Raw genomic sequence first — 15,006 nt, 5'->3', positions numbered from 1 at the left:
CCGCCTGCTGCAGAGAATTTAGCTCTAGCAGTCCCCAGAGGTCATCCTCTCACCTGTCTCCGGGTCGCAGGTCTCGCTGTGCCCATTGCAGGTACAGAGCACACAGGGACTGTAGGGGCCAAGGCTTGGGGTTTCTCTTCGGTAACCCGAGAGGCACAGCTCACAAAACTGCCCTCCGTATCCCACGGGACACGTGCAGGACTCCACCCAAGTTGCGGGGACCCCAGGCCCAGGACGAGCGCTTGCCAGGGTGACATCATCCAAATAGCCAGCACCTGTGTATGGTGGGGGGAAAGAGGATCAGTGGACTGGCTTTCGTTTTCCAAAACTTCACGAAAAGTCATCAGCGCTAAAGGATAACCAGACTCAAAATTTTAGAGACAGCCAACCATTAGTTTAATTAATCTACTGGAGAAGATAACTAGAAAATACAACTTAGAGCAATTATGTGGTACCTGGTGCTGCTGCTGCTGAGTCGCTTCAGTCGTGTCTGACTCTGAGCGACCCCATAGACTTCAGACCACCAGGCTCCCCTGTCCCTGGAATTCTCCAGGCAAAAACACTGGAGTGGGTTGCAATTTCCTTCTCCAATGCATGAAAGTGAAAAGTGAAAGTGAAGTCGCTCAGTCATTTTTGACTCTTAGTGACCCTATGGACTGTAGCCTACCAGGCTCCTCCATCCATGGGATTTTCCAGGCAAGAGTACCGGAGTGGGGTGCCATTGCCTTCTCCAGGTACCTGGTGCTAAGTATCTGGAATGGCAGTATATCAAACTTTTATTTTTTAAACACACACACACACACACTTATACACACATACACGCACAGAGAGATTTCAGTTTTACAGTTCTCCCAATCAGATCCCCAGGAGAAGGAAACGGTAACCCACTCTAGTATTCTCGCCTCGGAAATCCCATGGACAGAGGAGCCTGGCGGGCTGCAGTCCATGGAGTCGCAAAGAGTGGGACATGACTGAAGTGGCTTAGCACATGCACCCAACCACCAATGTGAAAAACGAAAGGCATTGGGCAATGATCTAGGGCAAGAAAAGACAGAAGAAGAACGTGGGAACAGGAAGAGTTTAAGGCTACAGCCATGAAGCCATGTTTTTGTTCTTTTGCCACAAAAGCAGGCACTGATCATAGAGTTTAAGGGTTAGAAAGCAGGGAAAGCACCTGTCAATAAGGACCACGCAACTGTATGTTTTGCCCTGCATAAAATAGCAAATATAATTAAATAAGTTCAAATAATCAGGGCTACTTTGACAAACATAATTATTCCAAAGCCATTACGCCATTACATCATATATCATAACACTTTCTTGTTTTCAAAAGAAAATAAAAATAGAGAAAGCCTTATACTGGCTTAGCTCAAACAGTGACTGTGACAGGCTCAAAAGAAACACCCTATGGAAGGGTCAAGTTTTTATTATACCAGCAAGTTTCCCTTTAATTTTCATTCCACTCCTATCTCTTACAGTCTTATCTTTTAAGTGTATCTCCCCATGTTATGAAATATCACTTGTTTAATATAGAAACTGACAACCTGAAGCTAAGGGACATCTCTTATTTTTGCTTTGAACTTAGTTTAACTTTTAATATACTTATGAGTTTTTTCAACATTAGATCACGAAAGACATCTCCACTGTTAAAGTGCTTCCAACTCCAAATATTGTTAAGTCTCCCCATCCTAAAAGTATTTTTCCTTCAATCTGTCCCTAGTCCCAAATTATAATCTATCTCTTTTCCTCCCTTTAAAGCTGAACTTCTTAAAAGAATAATATTTTACTTCTTCATCTTCAAATGTACTTGTGATTTACTTAATTAAATCACTGCAATCTAACTGGTTTCAACACTTCTCTTAAAATAAAAAGTCACCAATGATTCTTTAGTTGCCAAATAACAAAATCCAATTGTACTGTCTTTCTCAATCTGTTAACTGTTCCTCTTCCTTAAAATTCTTTTTTTCTCTTGAGTCTCAGATCATGGCCCTTAAATAACCATGTTTCCAGGATTGCTTCTTTTTCTCTTCCTACATTTTTTGTCATATTTCCAAGTTTAAAAATTGCTGCCCATACGTTGACAACTCTGATTCTAAATTTCCAGTCCCAACTAAGTCCCATCCATATTTCTAACTACTTATAATACATTTTCATTTGGCTATTCATGCAAGCACCTCAAAAATCAACACAGCCAAGCTGCTGATGCCACTGCCGATGCCACACCAATGCCCTGATTCCTCTCCCCCAGCAAGCTCTACCTTTCTACAGAAACAGGTCCTTATTCTAAAAAATTTTAGGAAAACAATTTAAAGGCACACTTAAAAACAGCTTTGTTTATCTAAAATTACAACAAATGTTCATTCAGTAAGTTTTAGCTTTTCGTTTAGCTAAAAGGGCTTGATAATTGGTTTAGTTAACAGGGTTTGATAATTACATAGGAAGAAGTAAAAAGAAATGGAGGTTATGGAATGTGAGCCAGTAGAATTATATTGGGATTCTTAGAAAAATCTAATTATATATATCATGTAACCTCAATAGGCTTACCCATTATAAGACAACACCATTACTAATTTTTGGCTAATTTTCTCCAGGTCCTTAAGAGACATTTCAAAATGCATTATTTTTACACAATCCATGTATGATGAGGAAATTTATTATACCACTTCTTTAGGATCAAGTTTATAATATTAGGACTTTAGAGGTAACCTTTTGATTCTGGATCCTTTTTCCTAACCATCATCTTAAATGATTATCTTAATTATATCATAACTTACTTCTCTCACTGTATGTCCCACGAATCTTGATAGAGGTCAAATTGTTCAGGAGTTTCTGAAATTCGAAAGGGGTAAGAGTAGGCCTCCAAGGGTAATCTGTCGCTTCATGGAGCCTAGAGAAAAAGGAAGGGGCACATTAACCTCTATAAGGACAATTCTAGGTGCTGAGAAAGTATTTCTTAGTCATCCATGCCACCCACGATGCACTACTCTGCCAGTCTAACCACGTCAGAGATGACCATATCACTGGAAAAGGTACAGGTAATCAAGGGGAAAGTTCCCTTTTACAAAGTCACATCGAGAACACCAAAGTTTTTCTTTAATACATACCTTGAGGCCTGAGGCGCTTAGATAAAGAAACCACTTTTGTAATTCTGGTCAAGTCAGATTTTATAAACCAAACTGTCTTACCTGAAGACGTATTTCACAGTGGTCTCACTTGGATAGGAATTGCCCTGAGCAATCAAGGGCACAGACACTCTTAGGCCAGCTCCTTCAAGCACCAGGTCTTCTGCCGAGAGGCGAGTGTCTCGCCTGTCCACGCGGAAGGAGAAGGAGAAATTCTGACCATAACTCAACACCTGCTTGCCCAAGAACTTCGCTGGAAGGCAGACACAATGGTGAGCAAGAACGTGAGGTCAGGAATAAACACAATCACACACCACACCACACAGCTTCCTAGCCTTACTTACCAGGGGCGATGAAGTACCTAGGAAAGTAGCTGTCTGAGATGACGGCAATATCCTGCCTCTCAGAGGACCACTCAAATGATGCTTCAGAGCCATCCCTTTGTTCTGCACGCCACCCATCCTCATCTACAAGCAGAGGATGAAAACACAAGTGCCATTACCTTGCAAACATCCTGAATTCAGTTCCTCGATATTCCACAAAATATACAGAAAGTCATCAATGAAAGTTTTTGAGTAAATGGAGGCTGTAACAGTACCTATATATGCTATACCTCTGAAGCTATATTTTTCTTTGTTTTATATAACATTTATACTCCCAGGTAAATTCTAAAACCATCTGTATATGTTTTCATTAAATTAAAAGCCAAACAAAAATCACATACATTAAAAGAAAAAGTGTTGATAGTCTCAAAAAGTCTTCAAAGGGTTACTGACTCTTTTAATACGGTAAGCCTAGGCTCAAAATTCTAGGGGACAGAAGGAAAGGTCTACTTTACCAGTCTCAAAGGTAGAGGTTATAGAATAAACGCTGTAGCCAACGGCATTTGTGCACACGGAGGAATGCCCAAAGCAGAAGCAAGGGGTGCACCCTCTAGGGTTAGATGATTCCAGATTAAAAAATCCAGGTTTGCATCTGAAAGAGATTAAGATACAACCAGGTATTTTTTTGTATCTGAAATATGAGAGAAGATACAACGCAGCCAGAGGAAGAATGAGCTACCTCTCACAATTGAAGCCTTCGACATTGTCTTTGCAAACACATCTTCCTGTTTCAACATTACATTCATCTATGCTGCCAGAAGGATTGCAAGAGCATGGCCTGTTGGATGGAAACCGGAGTGAAATGATGAAATAAGAGGATAAAGAAATTTTGCTCCAAGACATTCTTCCATTTTACATGTTAATAGATTAAAAAAAAAAAAAGAAAAGAAATGCATAAAAAGTAAAATTAATCCTAAAGTCATCTTTGTATTTGGATTTTATTTCAGTCAAGGACACTCATCACATTTAGACATTAAAAACTGCTTCATCTCTGTACAAAACAATCCTGGATCATCATTACAGCTAGAAGCCTTAAATCTTGGTGATAATTATTATGGGAGGGAAATGTTTATATGGCTACAGATAAGCTACAAGATCTATTACTAAGAATCAGCTACAATTAGATTCCACCCCCTTAGAAAATCTTACCTGCACCCAGCCTCAGTGAGAGAATGGTACCCAGGCTGGCAACGGTCACACTTATCCCCCATCACTCCTGGCTTACAGCTACATCTGCCATAGCTATCACACTGCGTACTGAGGGAACCTGAAATATAAAGCACTCAATGTCAACCACCAGATAGGAAAGTAAAACTAATGTCTCAAAAAAAGAAAACTGGTAACTAAATACAATGCTTGAAATTCAGTATGTAGATTGGTGTTCAGGGTCTAGATGGTAACTAAGAGAATAAAGATCAAATTTTAAAACAGAACTCCCTCAAAACCATATCCCTTTAAACTATGACATTTAAACTTTCCAGACATACACCCTAAGATGAATCTACTCATAATAATTGAAAAATACTAACAAATAACTCTGTACCCATGATAAACTGCATGCGAAATCAGTCATTGTGGACAAGCACAGGCTCCTTAGGGCCTGTGTCTAGAATTTAAGTATACACAGGCAGGAACAGCAAATAAAGTTCAAACTCCTGGAAAAGTAGAACAGACTAAGAGCTCTCAGCTCCTCTGAACACACAGCAATATGCTGCAGGAGTTCAGCCCTCCAAAGAGGTTAGACTAAACAAAATCATTAAGGAAGAGCTCACGGAGCAGCTAACCAAACTTTTACAGTCAAATTCAAATGGTCTCAATGATCTTATTGCTAATTATTTATAAAACCATTACTCAGGCCAACCCCAGTTTTATACACACCAGAAAATCATCTAAACACTCCATCTGGTTAAAGAGAGTTCAGGCTGATGCCAAATCATTTACACATTATAACAATATTCACTCTTCTACATTTAACCTGTGAGAATCCTAAGGAAACAAAGTTTTATTTCTTGGGGATACAGGAAATGCTTATTTTGTCTCTCAACCCATCAGGCTGAAGCAGACCCTGGCTATCACTTACCAACAGGACTACAGTGGCAGGGAGAGCAGGCTTCCCTGTTCCCAAGGCGGAAGAAATTCTCCCGGCACCTCTCACACTTGGCGCCGTCTGTGTTGTCCTGGCAGTTGGTACAGTGGCCCCCATGGCCCGTGGAACGGTATAGTTCAGGGTCAAAGAAGCATTCCTGAGATCGCCCATTGCAGTCACAGGCTGTTGGCCAAAACGTTAAGTCAGATCCACGTTTCTTTACAAACAGCATTTTAGAAGACTCAAACCAAACTGTAACTCCCCATATCTCTGTGACAGATGGTGGTGGTGGTGGTGGTGGTGGTTTAGATGTTAAGTCATGTCTAATTCTTGCAATCCCATGGACTGTAGTTCCTCTGTCCATGGGGTTTCCCCGGCAAGAATACTGGAGTGGGTTGCTATTTCCTCCTCCAGGGGATCTTCCCAACCCAGGGATTGCATTCGTGTCTCCTGCATTGCAGGTGGATCCTTTACCTCTGGGCCATGATAGGTGGTAGGTAGTAGAATGACCACCAGATACACTTCTCATTTAAAAAAAACGAAAAAAGTATGTCTGTCAATAAAGTGTTTATAGTCAGGTTATCAGCTTACCAGGAAATGTTCATCCTTATCAAAAATGGTACCATCATAGCTTAGTTGGTAAAGAATCTGCCTGCAATACAGGAGAACCTGGCTCAATTCCTGGGTGGGGAAGATCCCCTGGAGAAGGGAAAGGTACCCACTCCAGTATTCCGGCCTGTATAGTCCAGAGGGTCGCAAAGAGTCGGACACAACAGAGTAATTTTCTCTTTAAAATATAACTAATTCCTGTACTTGGGAATCTCCAGATGGTAGTATCAGTTCAGTCACTCAGTTGTGTCCGACTCTTTGCGACCCCATGAACTGCAGCACGCCAGGCCTCCCTGTCCATCACCAACTCCTGGAGTTCACTCAAACTCACGTCCATGGAGTAGGTGATGCCATCCAGCCATCTCATCCTCTGTCGTCCCGTTCTCCTCCTGCCCCCAATCCCTCCCAGCATCAGGGTCTTTTCCAATGAGTCAACTCTTCGCATGAGGTGGCCAAAGTACTGGAGTTTCAGCTTTAGCATCAAGTAAAAGCCAAGTCAAATTACAATTTTTCAGAGTCTTTATCCTTCATTTTAATACCGAGTACAAGCACAAGGGATCAGTTTACCATTTTAGGGCTCAGACAATTCAAATACATTAGCCACTAATGTATTTGAATGCCACTAATGTATTTCAAAATGCCAGATTACTTGCATACTGAGACTGGGGTGATCTGAGCCATATTGGGTACAATACGTACTTCTGTAAAAGGAAGCAGGAAATCTAGATGCACTGGAAAGTAAATTCACTACAAGGGAAATCTAGACCCACTAGATGCCTCTATCTACTGGGAAGCCGCAGTACCCAACGGGTCATCTGTTAAGCAGCTATAGTCCCTATAGGGCATAACCATATTTTAAGAACAAGTATCTACAGTCACTGAAAATCTTTACTATACTTGCATTAACATGATTTTTTTTCAAATTATTGATTCTGCCCCAAGTACAGATAGTATTTTGACTATTAAATAAAAATAAAATTTTATTTGATTTCAGATACAGCAGGAACTTGTTTAAAAAATTTTTTAACATATCTATTTTTTTCTCCTCCCTGCCTTTCCATTAGTTCTTTTATAGTGTTATACTTGAAAATTTTTTAGGAACTTGAATCACTAGCATCAAGAATTAGAGAGTTAAGTAATTTTAAAAGCTCTCATTCCCTTCTTCATCAGCTATTTTCTCTTCTCTCAAGCCTGCCTAGATTATCTCACAAGCAGCCCAGCTTATAGCACCTAAATGGTCTGCTGCCTGGAGTCTATGAGGCAGAACCACCCCCATGTCTACACTGTCCTAAGCCACCACTAAAGAAGATGCTGTGGCTCCCTCATCACCAGCTGAGAAGAGAAGACAGCTGTCATCTTCTCTTCCCTACCCCCAGCACCTGACAACACTGTAGTACGGCCCCCACTCCAGGAGCTTCTCTCTCTGAGGGGTCATGGTGCTGAAGGGACTTCCAAGGGAAGCAAACCGACTTAGCTCCTCATCGAAGCCTTGTTAGCTGTATTCAGTTCATCTTCCAGTGAGAAGCTGGCAATCATATTACACTCGTTTTTCTCATAACGTTCCCTGATAGACTCAAAATATGACATCATTAAGCAGATTACTGTTCACACACGTGTGTATCTACTTAGATGCCACATCTTAGGAGAAATCACTTTTTATCAGCCTTTACCATGTAGCTTCTAACACTGGATGTTACAGTTCAGTAAAAGATGTAGAGAAGTTCAAGGGCTTAGGAACACTAGGGGAGGAGGCTATCAAACTCACCTAAAAATCAGGGATTTGCTGAAAAAAGAAAAGATGAAAATGTGCTGTATGCAGCTAATGGAAACAGTCCTAAGTCAAGACATTGGTCCCTTTTCAAGGTTTCTGCCAATAATTCCTGCAAGTTCAGAGTGTCTTCCTTCTTAGTCCCTTTATTTCCAAGAAGGTATGATAAGGAATATTTATAAGGACAGAAGAAAGTTATAGCTGCTTTAAAAGTGTCTTATTTTTTAAGTCCTTGGCAAATCATGATTACACAGTTTCATGATTTTTCTCCTAAGATTCCTTTCTCTATCTCTTCAGAATAAACCAAGACATTTATGAAGGAATAAACAATGTATAATCTTTTTTCATTTTCTCTCTTCCTAAGAGTACTAGGATCTACTCTTCCTCTCAAAGCCTCTCGCCTCTGCACAAGGGAAGTACGAAAATTCTCTGTATTTCACTCTCTAGAGAGAGAAAGAAAAAATAATTCTGATAAACAACCTTTTGATGGTAGTCTTAGTCTACTTCTCATCACACCTGACTAACGTGGATCAGCAACCTTGGTGGTCTGAAGAAATAAGAACTGGAAAGAAGAAGAATATTTTAAAGAGCAACAAAGAAAAGACTAGAAAAACCATGTTTTAGTGTAGGCTACACATCCACCCAGTCCATTCTAAAGGAGATCAGCCCTGGGATTTCTTTGGAAGGAATGATGCTAAAGCTGAAACTCCAATACTTTGGCCACCTCATGCGAAGAGTTGACTCATTGGAAAAAACCCTGATGCTGGGAGGGATTGGGGGCAGGAGGAGAAGGGGACGACAGAGGATGAGATGGCTGGATGGCATCACTGACTCGATGGATGTGAGTTTGAATGAACTCCGGGAGTTGGTGATGGACAGGGAGGCCTGGCATGCTGCAGTTCATGGGGTTGCAAAGAGTCAGGCACGACTGAGCAACTGAACTGAGCAACTGAACTGGCCCAGTATTTAGAACTAAGGAAAAGGCCAGACCTTGAACATGCTGCTCCCATTCTGTTTAGTATGCTCCTCAAGGAAATAGAAAACCTGCAAGTTTATGTTTATGGCCAATTCCACGTTATCTATGATTCTCCTCTGATGTGCCTGCAGGTTATATATATATATATATGTATATTTATATATATATGTATATTTATATATATATATCTACATGCTGAAATTATGGAAGAAGCACTGCCTTGCAGGCTCTTCCTCTCAAGGAAGAATCAAAGGAAGTCACCCACTCCCCCCGCCCTCCGAAGTCCTCGAGACCGCTCAGCAGACGGAAGCCGGGGCACTCACGCTGGCACTCGCTGGCACTCTCGGCGGTCGCCCTCCTCCATGGCCGGTCGTTGAAGAAAGGAAGGCACTTTTCACAGTCTACACCGTAAGTATTATGTTTGCAGTTACACACCAGCTTGTCAAACTCGTTCTTCACACACTCGCTTGCGTGTCCGTTACACTTACACCTGGGGAGAGAAGAGACACTCAAAAGAAGAAACAGCTAGAAAGAGCTGACTGGACACAGAGAAAGGATGTTCACGGAGAATGAACAGCAACCTCCGAATGTTTCTGAGTTTACCAAGCACAACTGTAAACTGAGGAGCTGAGCAAGATTAAGTAATGGCTGTGTTTTTAGTTATGAAGAAAAATCCTGACCAAAAAAGGTAGCTTTATTTAACTGGGGCTGGAGCATTAACTGGGCATAAAAAGAAAGTCCTCGACAATTTCTGAGGACATCTGTAGGACCCTTTCCTGAAATGAAATGTGTGTGTTTCAAGAAGAAGACAAGTGTAGTGGTTAAGAAAAACACGGGTGTATACATACGGCAGATTCACTCTGTGTGCAGTGAAACTAACCTAACACTGAGAAGCAATTATACTGCAATTGAAAAAAAAAAAAAAAAGAACGTGGACTCGGAGGCCAGGCTGCCTGTGACTTACAGGTGTAACTTAACCAGTGCCTTATCTGTAAGAGAAGAATGAGAATAATGCCTATTTCATAGAGTTACTGAGAACAAGAGGTTGCTCTTTTTATGTGCCCAGGATTATACGGGCATATACAGCTCAGTAGACGTCAGCAGTTATCTGTCATCACGATTTTAAAGCATTCTGATCTGAAGACAGAAGAGCCAGCCACGACACCACCATATGGCTCTCTGGTAGACACTCCCTCGGGTTGTTGGGGTAAGAATCCTTGATGGATCCCTAAGACGAAGGCCCTAGAACAATAAGGACTTGTGGAAATCCCCATGAGTATCTGCTGCCCTGCCGTGTCCCTCGCTCGCTCTTTAAAGACAGCGGTCCGTTCAGGCACCACTTAATAATACACTCAAACACTTCTGAAATATCTACAGCGCACTAGGAGGAATCCCAAATTATATCCCCAGCTTGCCTCTTTCTTCCAAGCTTCTGTCCCTGACTGCTACACAAATGTAATGTCCTCCATGACTTAAAGCTTTACATTTTATACCTGAATTTACTTACCATCTCGCCAGATGAGCTCTTCTCCATTTATATTGTTGTAAATTGCTATTACCATTCTCCTGATCACTAAACCTTCAAATCTTCTCTGACTACAATCCTGATAATTCTTTCTTCACAAAATGCACCTAAATGTTCCTTTCCGCCCCGCTGTCAACCACCCCAGTGCCAGGCATTTGTCACCTAACACCGAGATGATCGTAACAGGAATATAAAATTCTCTCAGTCATATTCTACTTTCACTCTGCCTGCAGCTCATCTTCTGATATCAGAGCCCTACTCCAAAAGAGTATATGACTGCTCACTGCTTATAGCTTCCATCAGCTTCCCTTCAGCATCAATCCCATACCAGGAACATAGCATACAAAAATCATGTTTCTTCTCTGGAGACTTCACAGAATAATACAAGCAGAAGTCAGTCCAAGATTCTTGGCCCACTGTCTGAGGTCTCTGGCTATCAAACTCTCTCTGGTTTACAACTCTACAAATTCATGTAAGATGTTCCTTCCATCAAGGAGATTTAGATTCTTTAAACTCTAAACTTTTGCTCACGACGTGTCCATCCTCCTGCACCCAACCCAGACATCCTCTCTCCTTATCTAAACCCTACCTATTCTTTGAGGCCCAGCTTAGGTTCGATTTGCTTCTCTAGCCTGACTGTCCTGTAAGCATTCTCTGACATATGATATCTCCTTATCTAAAGCACATGACTATATTAGTATTTAACTTTTCACGTGTTCACATAGCGCCTGCCTCATTCATCTGCAGGATCCTAGAAGGTCAGGTCCTTCTCAGAAGGTGAGTATCAGTCCCACACTTTCTCAGTTGCTTTACAGTGCCTGTCTTAGGGCTTTGCACTTAAATGCTCAATAAGAATTCACTAATGTATTGATTGATTGGTCCCATCACTTCATGGGAAATAGATAGGGAAACAGTGGAAACAGTGTCAGACTTTATTTGGGGAGCCCCAAAATCACTGCAGATGGTGACTGCAGCCATGAAATTAAAAGACTCTTACTCCTTGGAAAGAAAGTTATGACCAACCTAGATAGCATATTGAAAAGCAGAGACATTACTTTGCCAACAAAGGTCTGTCTAGTCAAGGCTATGGTTTTTCCAGTGGTCATGTATGGATTTGAGAGCTGGACTGTGAAGAAGGCTGAGTACTGAAGAATTGATGCTTTTGAATTGTGGTGCTGGAGAAGACTCTTGAAAGTCCCTTGGACTGCAAGGAGATCCAGCCAGTCCATCCTAAAGGAGATCAGTCCTGGGTGTTCATTGGAAGGACTGATGCTGAAGCTGAAGCTCCAGTACTTTGGCCACCTCATGCAAAGAGTTGACTCATTGGAAAAGACTCTGATGCTGGGAGGGATTTGGGGCAGGAGGAGAAGGGGATGACAGAGGATGAGACGGCTGGATGGCATCACTGACTCGATCCACATGAGTCTGGGTGAACTCTGGGAGTTGGTGATGGACAGGGAGGCCTGGTGTGCTGTGATTCATGGGGTCGCAAAGAGTTGGAAAGGACTGAGCGACTGAACTGAATGTGTCGATTGGAAACGGTTTTAGAAAACCTAGTTACTTTGTTTCCAGGATAATGAGGTCTAACAACATTACTAATGCTGTTGTAAATAAGTGGCTACATTCACTCCTACACCAAAGCTTTTATGGCTTTCAAGGTTATTTAATGGCTTACTTACCTACCACCCACCGCAAAATCAGAGATTGCATAATAATAGGATTTGAGAACTTTGGGGTCGTTAAACACTTCATCTCCAAAAGTGTTCAGGCGATTGAGAGTTACTCTGATGTCAGTGGCAGTTACCCATTCCTGTCAGAAAATAAAAACATAGAAAAGATGGTAAAGGCACTGAATATAAGAGACATGTATGTGACAGAATCTTCTAAACAGTTAATGTGTCATTTAACTTATGTCTTCTTCTGGCATTAACTCTATTATACTACTCAAAGACTTCCTTTAATATCCTTTTATTTTTCTCCTTGACTTTTCCCTTCTTGGATCTAAGTTGTTACTTCACCACTCAGAATCCCCCAAGGCAGAAACAATATTCGTTTCTTCACAAGGCTGTAGAAAGGCTTAAATGAAATATGCTTTTCAATACTCAGCATACATTAGGTACTCAATACACACATCCTGTCTCTCCACTCTATATCTACACCCCAAAGCCAGCCTAGAGAAAGCCAACAGAGTTCACAAAGCGCCACAGCCGCATTCAATATGCTGGTCATTGCCTCCTCCTGCCCATCTTGTTCCATCTCCCTTTCCCTTCTACCCCAACCACTCCTGACAGATCTGGGAGACACATCCCAAAGCAATCGATCATTCCACTGGCCTGAACCAATCAGACGTACTCTTTGGTCCTGACCCTTCCCAAATGTCGCTTCTTGTGAGGCCTTCCCTGGCCATGCTATCTAAAATTGCCTCCACCATCACTACTTCCAACTTCCTATTTCCCATCACAATTTTATTAAAATTGTCTGTTTCCATCACCACCACCTGCCCACCCCACCACTGCCACATCAGATTATAAGCTCCACAGGGCAGGAATTTTTTTGTTTTTGTTCACTGCATTGCACTGCTGGTTAGCATATACTTGGTGCTCAGATTAACATTCACCAAGGAGAAGACCCTTGAGAGTCCTTTAGACAGCAAGGAGATCAAACCAGTCAATCCTAACGGAAACCAACCCTGAATATTCACTGGAATGACTGATGCTAAAGCTGAAGCTCCAATCCTCTGGCCACTTGATGCGAAGAACTAACTCACTGGAAAAGACCCTGATGCTTGCAAACATTGAGGGCAGGAGGAGAAGGGGACGGCAAGGGATGAGATGGTTGGATGGCATCACTGACTCAATGGACATGAGTGTGAACAAACTCAAGGAGATTGTGAAGGACAGGGAAGCCTGGCATGCTGCAGTTCATGGGAAGGCAAAGAGTTGGACACAACCTAGCCACTGAACAACAAGCAAATGGGCAGACTGGCAGAAACTACAACTGATCAAGATGGCAGGTCTATCATAATGGCAGAGGACAAGAAGGAAGGTTATACAGTTTCCCCTAGGTTTTATGAGATCTGAGTACTTATAATAAACACCCTTTCATTGAGCTAATTTTAGTCAGATGTTTACATCTGGAGTAATTGTAACAATGATCCCGAGGAACCATGTCTGCCAGTGTCCAAGCCCTGTGTATTCCCTTTTCACGCTGATCCTAGGTAGGCAAAAGGCTTGCTTTGGCCAAAGAAACAGCAGTGAACGTGGCACCGGCAGAAGACTGATATATATGCGTGCCCTGGGACTTACCCTCTTGAATACTTTCACCATCACATGAAGAAGCCTAGTCTAGCCTCCTTGAGGAGGTAACATGACAGGGAGAAGATAAACCCAGCTCCCATCCCAGCTGACTGGCCAGGGAGTGACCTCAGGCCAACACAGAATCATGGGAAACAAGAAATCAAGGCTGTTTAAAACCATGAAGTTTTAGAGTGGTGTATTACATATAATGACCCAAAGATGCCACGCCCACTTTTAGTTCTCTCCTGGGACTGCATCTCAGCATCACCAACAGAGACGTAACAAGCCAAGTGCAGAGCTGAAGGCATCTGTTTTCAGAAGGCTTCACATGAGACAGGGAGGCACACCCCTGATTAAGAATCACTGCTTACACCATGCCAAACACCTGGCAGATACAACACAGAGAGCTCATCAAGGCTAATCTCCGTGAAGCCTCCATGTATAATTAGAAAGGAGAAGAGATGGTGATTTCACCATATCCAAACTTGGAACTCCAATAACAACTCCCACTCATGGTCACAATGTCAGGAATCTTCTAGTCGTCTGTAGTGTAAATAGCTGAACAGATCTCTGTGTTTAGCGCTTGTATCTTTGACAGGCTTCAACTTTATCAAGGCTTTTTTTGAATAAAAGCTTCTCAAGGGCTGAATCTCAGACTTTTTCCTTCACAATGGGCATCTTAAAGAAAACAGACTCTAGAACTAGACTTTCTAGGTTTTGAATCCCAGTTTAGTGGCTAGAAACAGTGTAATTTGGGGCAAGTGATTTTATCTTTTCTGGGCCTCTGATTCCTCATCTGTAAAATGGAGATAATAAAAGTGTCTACCTTATAGAGTTATTAAAATGTGTTAATATATTTAATGTATCTAAAGGGCTTAGAACAACACTTGGCACACTATAGTAAGTGCTATAATAAATGCTAATCATTATTATAAATCACCACATGCTCAGCAATATTCAACATTGAAACCAGGAAGGTTTCTGAGAGATCACACAGCTTTTACAGGGAGGCGCAAGGAGCAATGAGGGTAGGAGCCATCTGCCTCTGTCCTCACTGTCAGATCGGCTACCGGTCAGATCAGTTACCCTTCCTTGGTAGCTGTATATCAGAGTCAGAACTCTTACATCCAGAGACACATAACTGATGCTTCTGCATAATGATACTAACTGACCAAATCTATTGCGAATGCCCACTGCCTTGTGTCACATTTAGTCTTACGAGTTTCTGAGGCGTCAAGAGT

At 41.9% G+C, this 15,006-nt stretch overlaps 1 protein-coding gene across 1 annotated transcript in view; it reads right to left on the bottom strand.

The window, feature by feature from the left end:
* The window catches only part of LAMC1 (laminin subunit gamma 1), a 121,618-nt gene that overhangs the window by 29,545 nt on the left and 77,067 nt on the right, over window positions 1-15,006 (bottom strand). Inside the window, exons 3-12 of the mRNA XM_004013858.5 lie at window positions 12,149-12,279; window positions 9,268-9,434; window positions 5,586-5,774; window positions 4,655-4,772; window positions 4,185-4,283; window positions 3,961-4,097; window positions 3,467-3,589; window positions 3,186-3,375; window positions 2,775-2,887; window positions 54-275 (exon numbers count right to left, since the gene is read on the bottom strand). Of these exons, the coding sequence (XP_004013907.2) occupies window positions 54-275; window positions 2,775-2,887; window positions 3,186-3,375; window positions 3,467-3,589; window positions 3,961-4,097; window positions 4,185-4,283; window positions 4,655-4,772; window positions 5,586-5,774; window positions 9,268-9,434; window positions 12,149-12,279 (1,489 nt within the window). The remainder of the gene's footprint in view (window positions 1-53; window positions 276-2,774; window positions 2,888-3,185; window positions 3,376-3,466; window positions 3,590-3,960; window positions 4,098-4,184; window positions 4,284-4,654; window positions 4,773-5,585; window positions 5,775-9,267; window positions 9,435-12,148; window positions 12,280-15,006) is intronic.

The sequence above is a fragment of the Ovis aries genome, chromosome 12 (genome assembly GCF_016772045.2).
Source record: "Ovis aries strain OAR_USU_Benz2616 breed Rambouillet chromosome 12, ARS-UI_Ramb_v3.0, whole genome shotgun sequence".
Classification (NCBI taxonomy): Eukaryota; Metazoa; Chordata; class Mammalia; order Artiodactyla; family Bovidae; genus Ovis; species Ovis aries.
The sequence above is the reverse complement of the archived record's forward strand: the minus strand, read 5'-3'. Positions and strand labels throughout refer to the sequence as shown.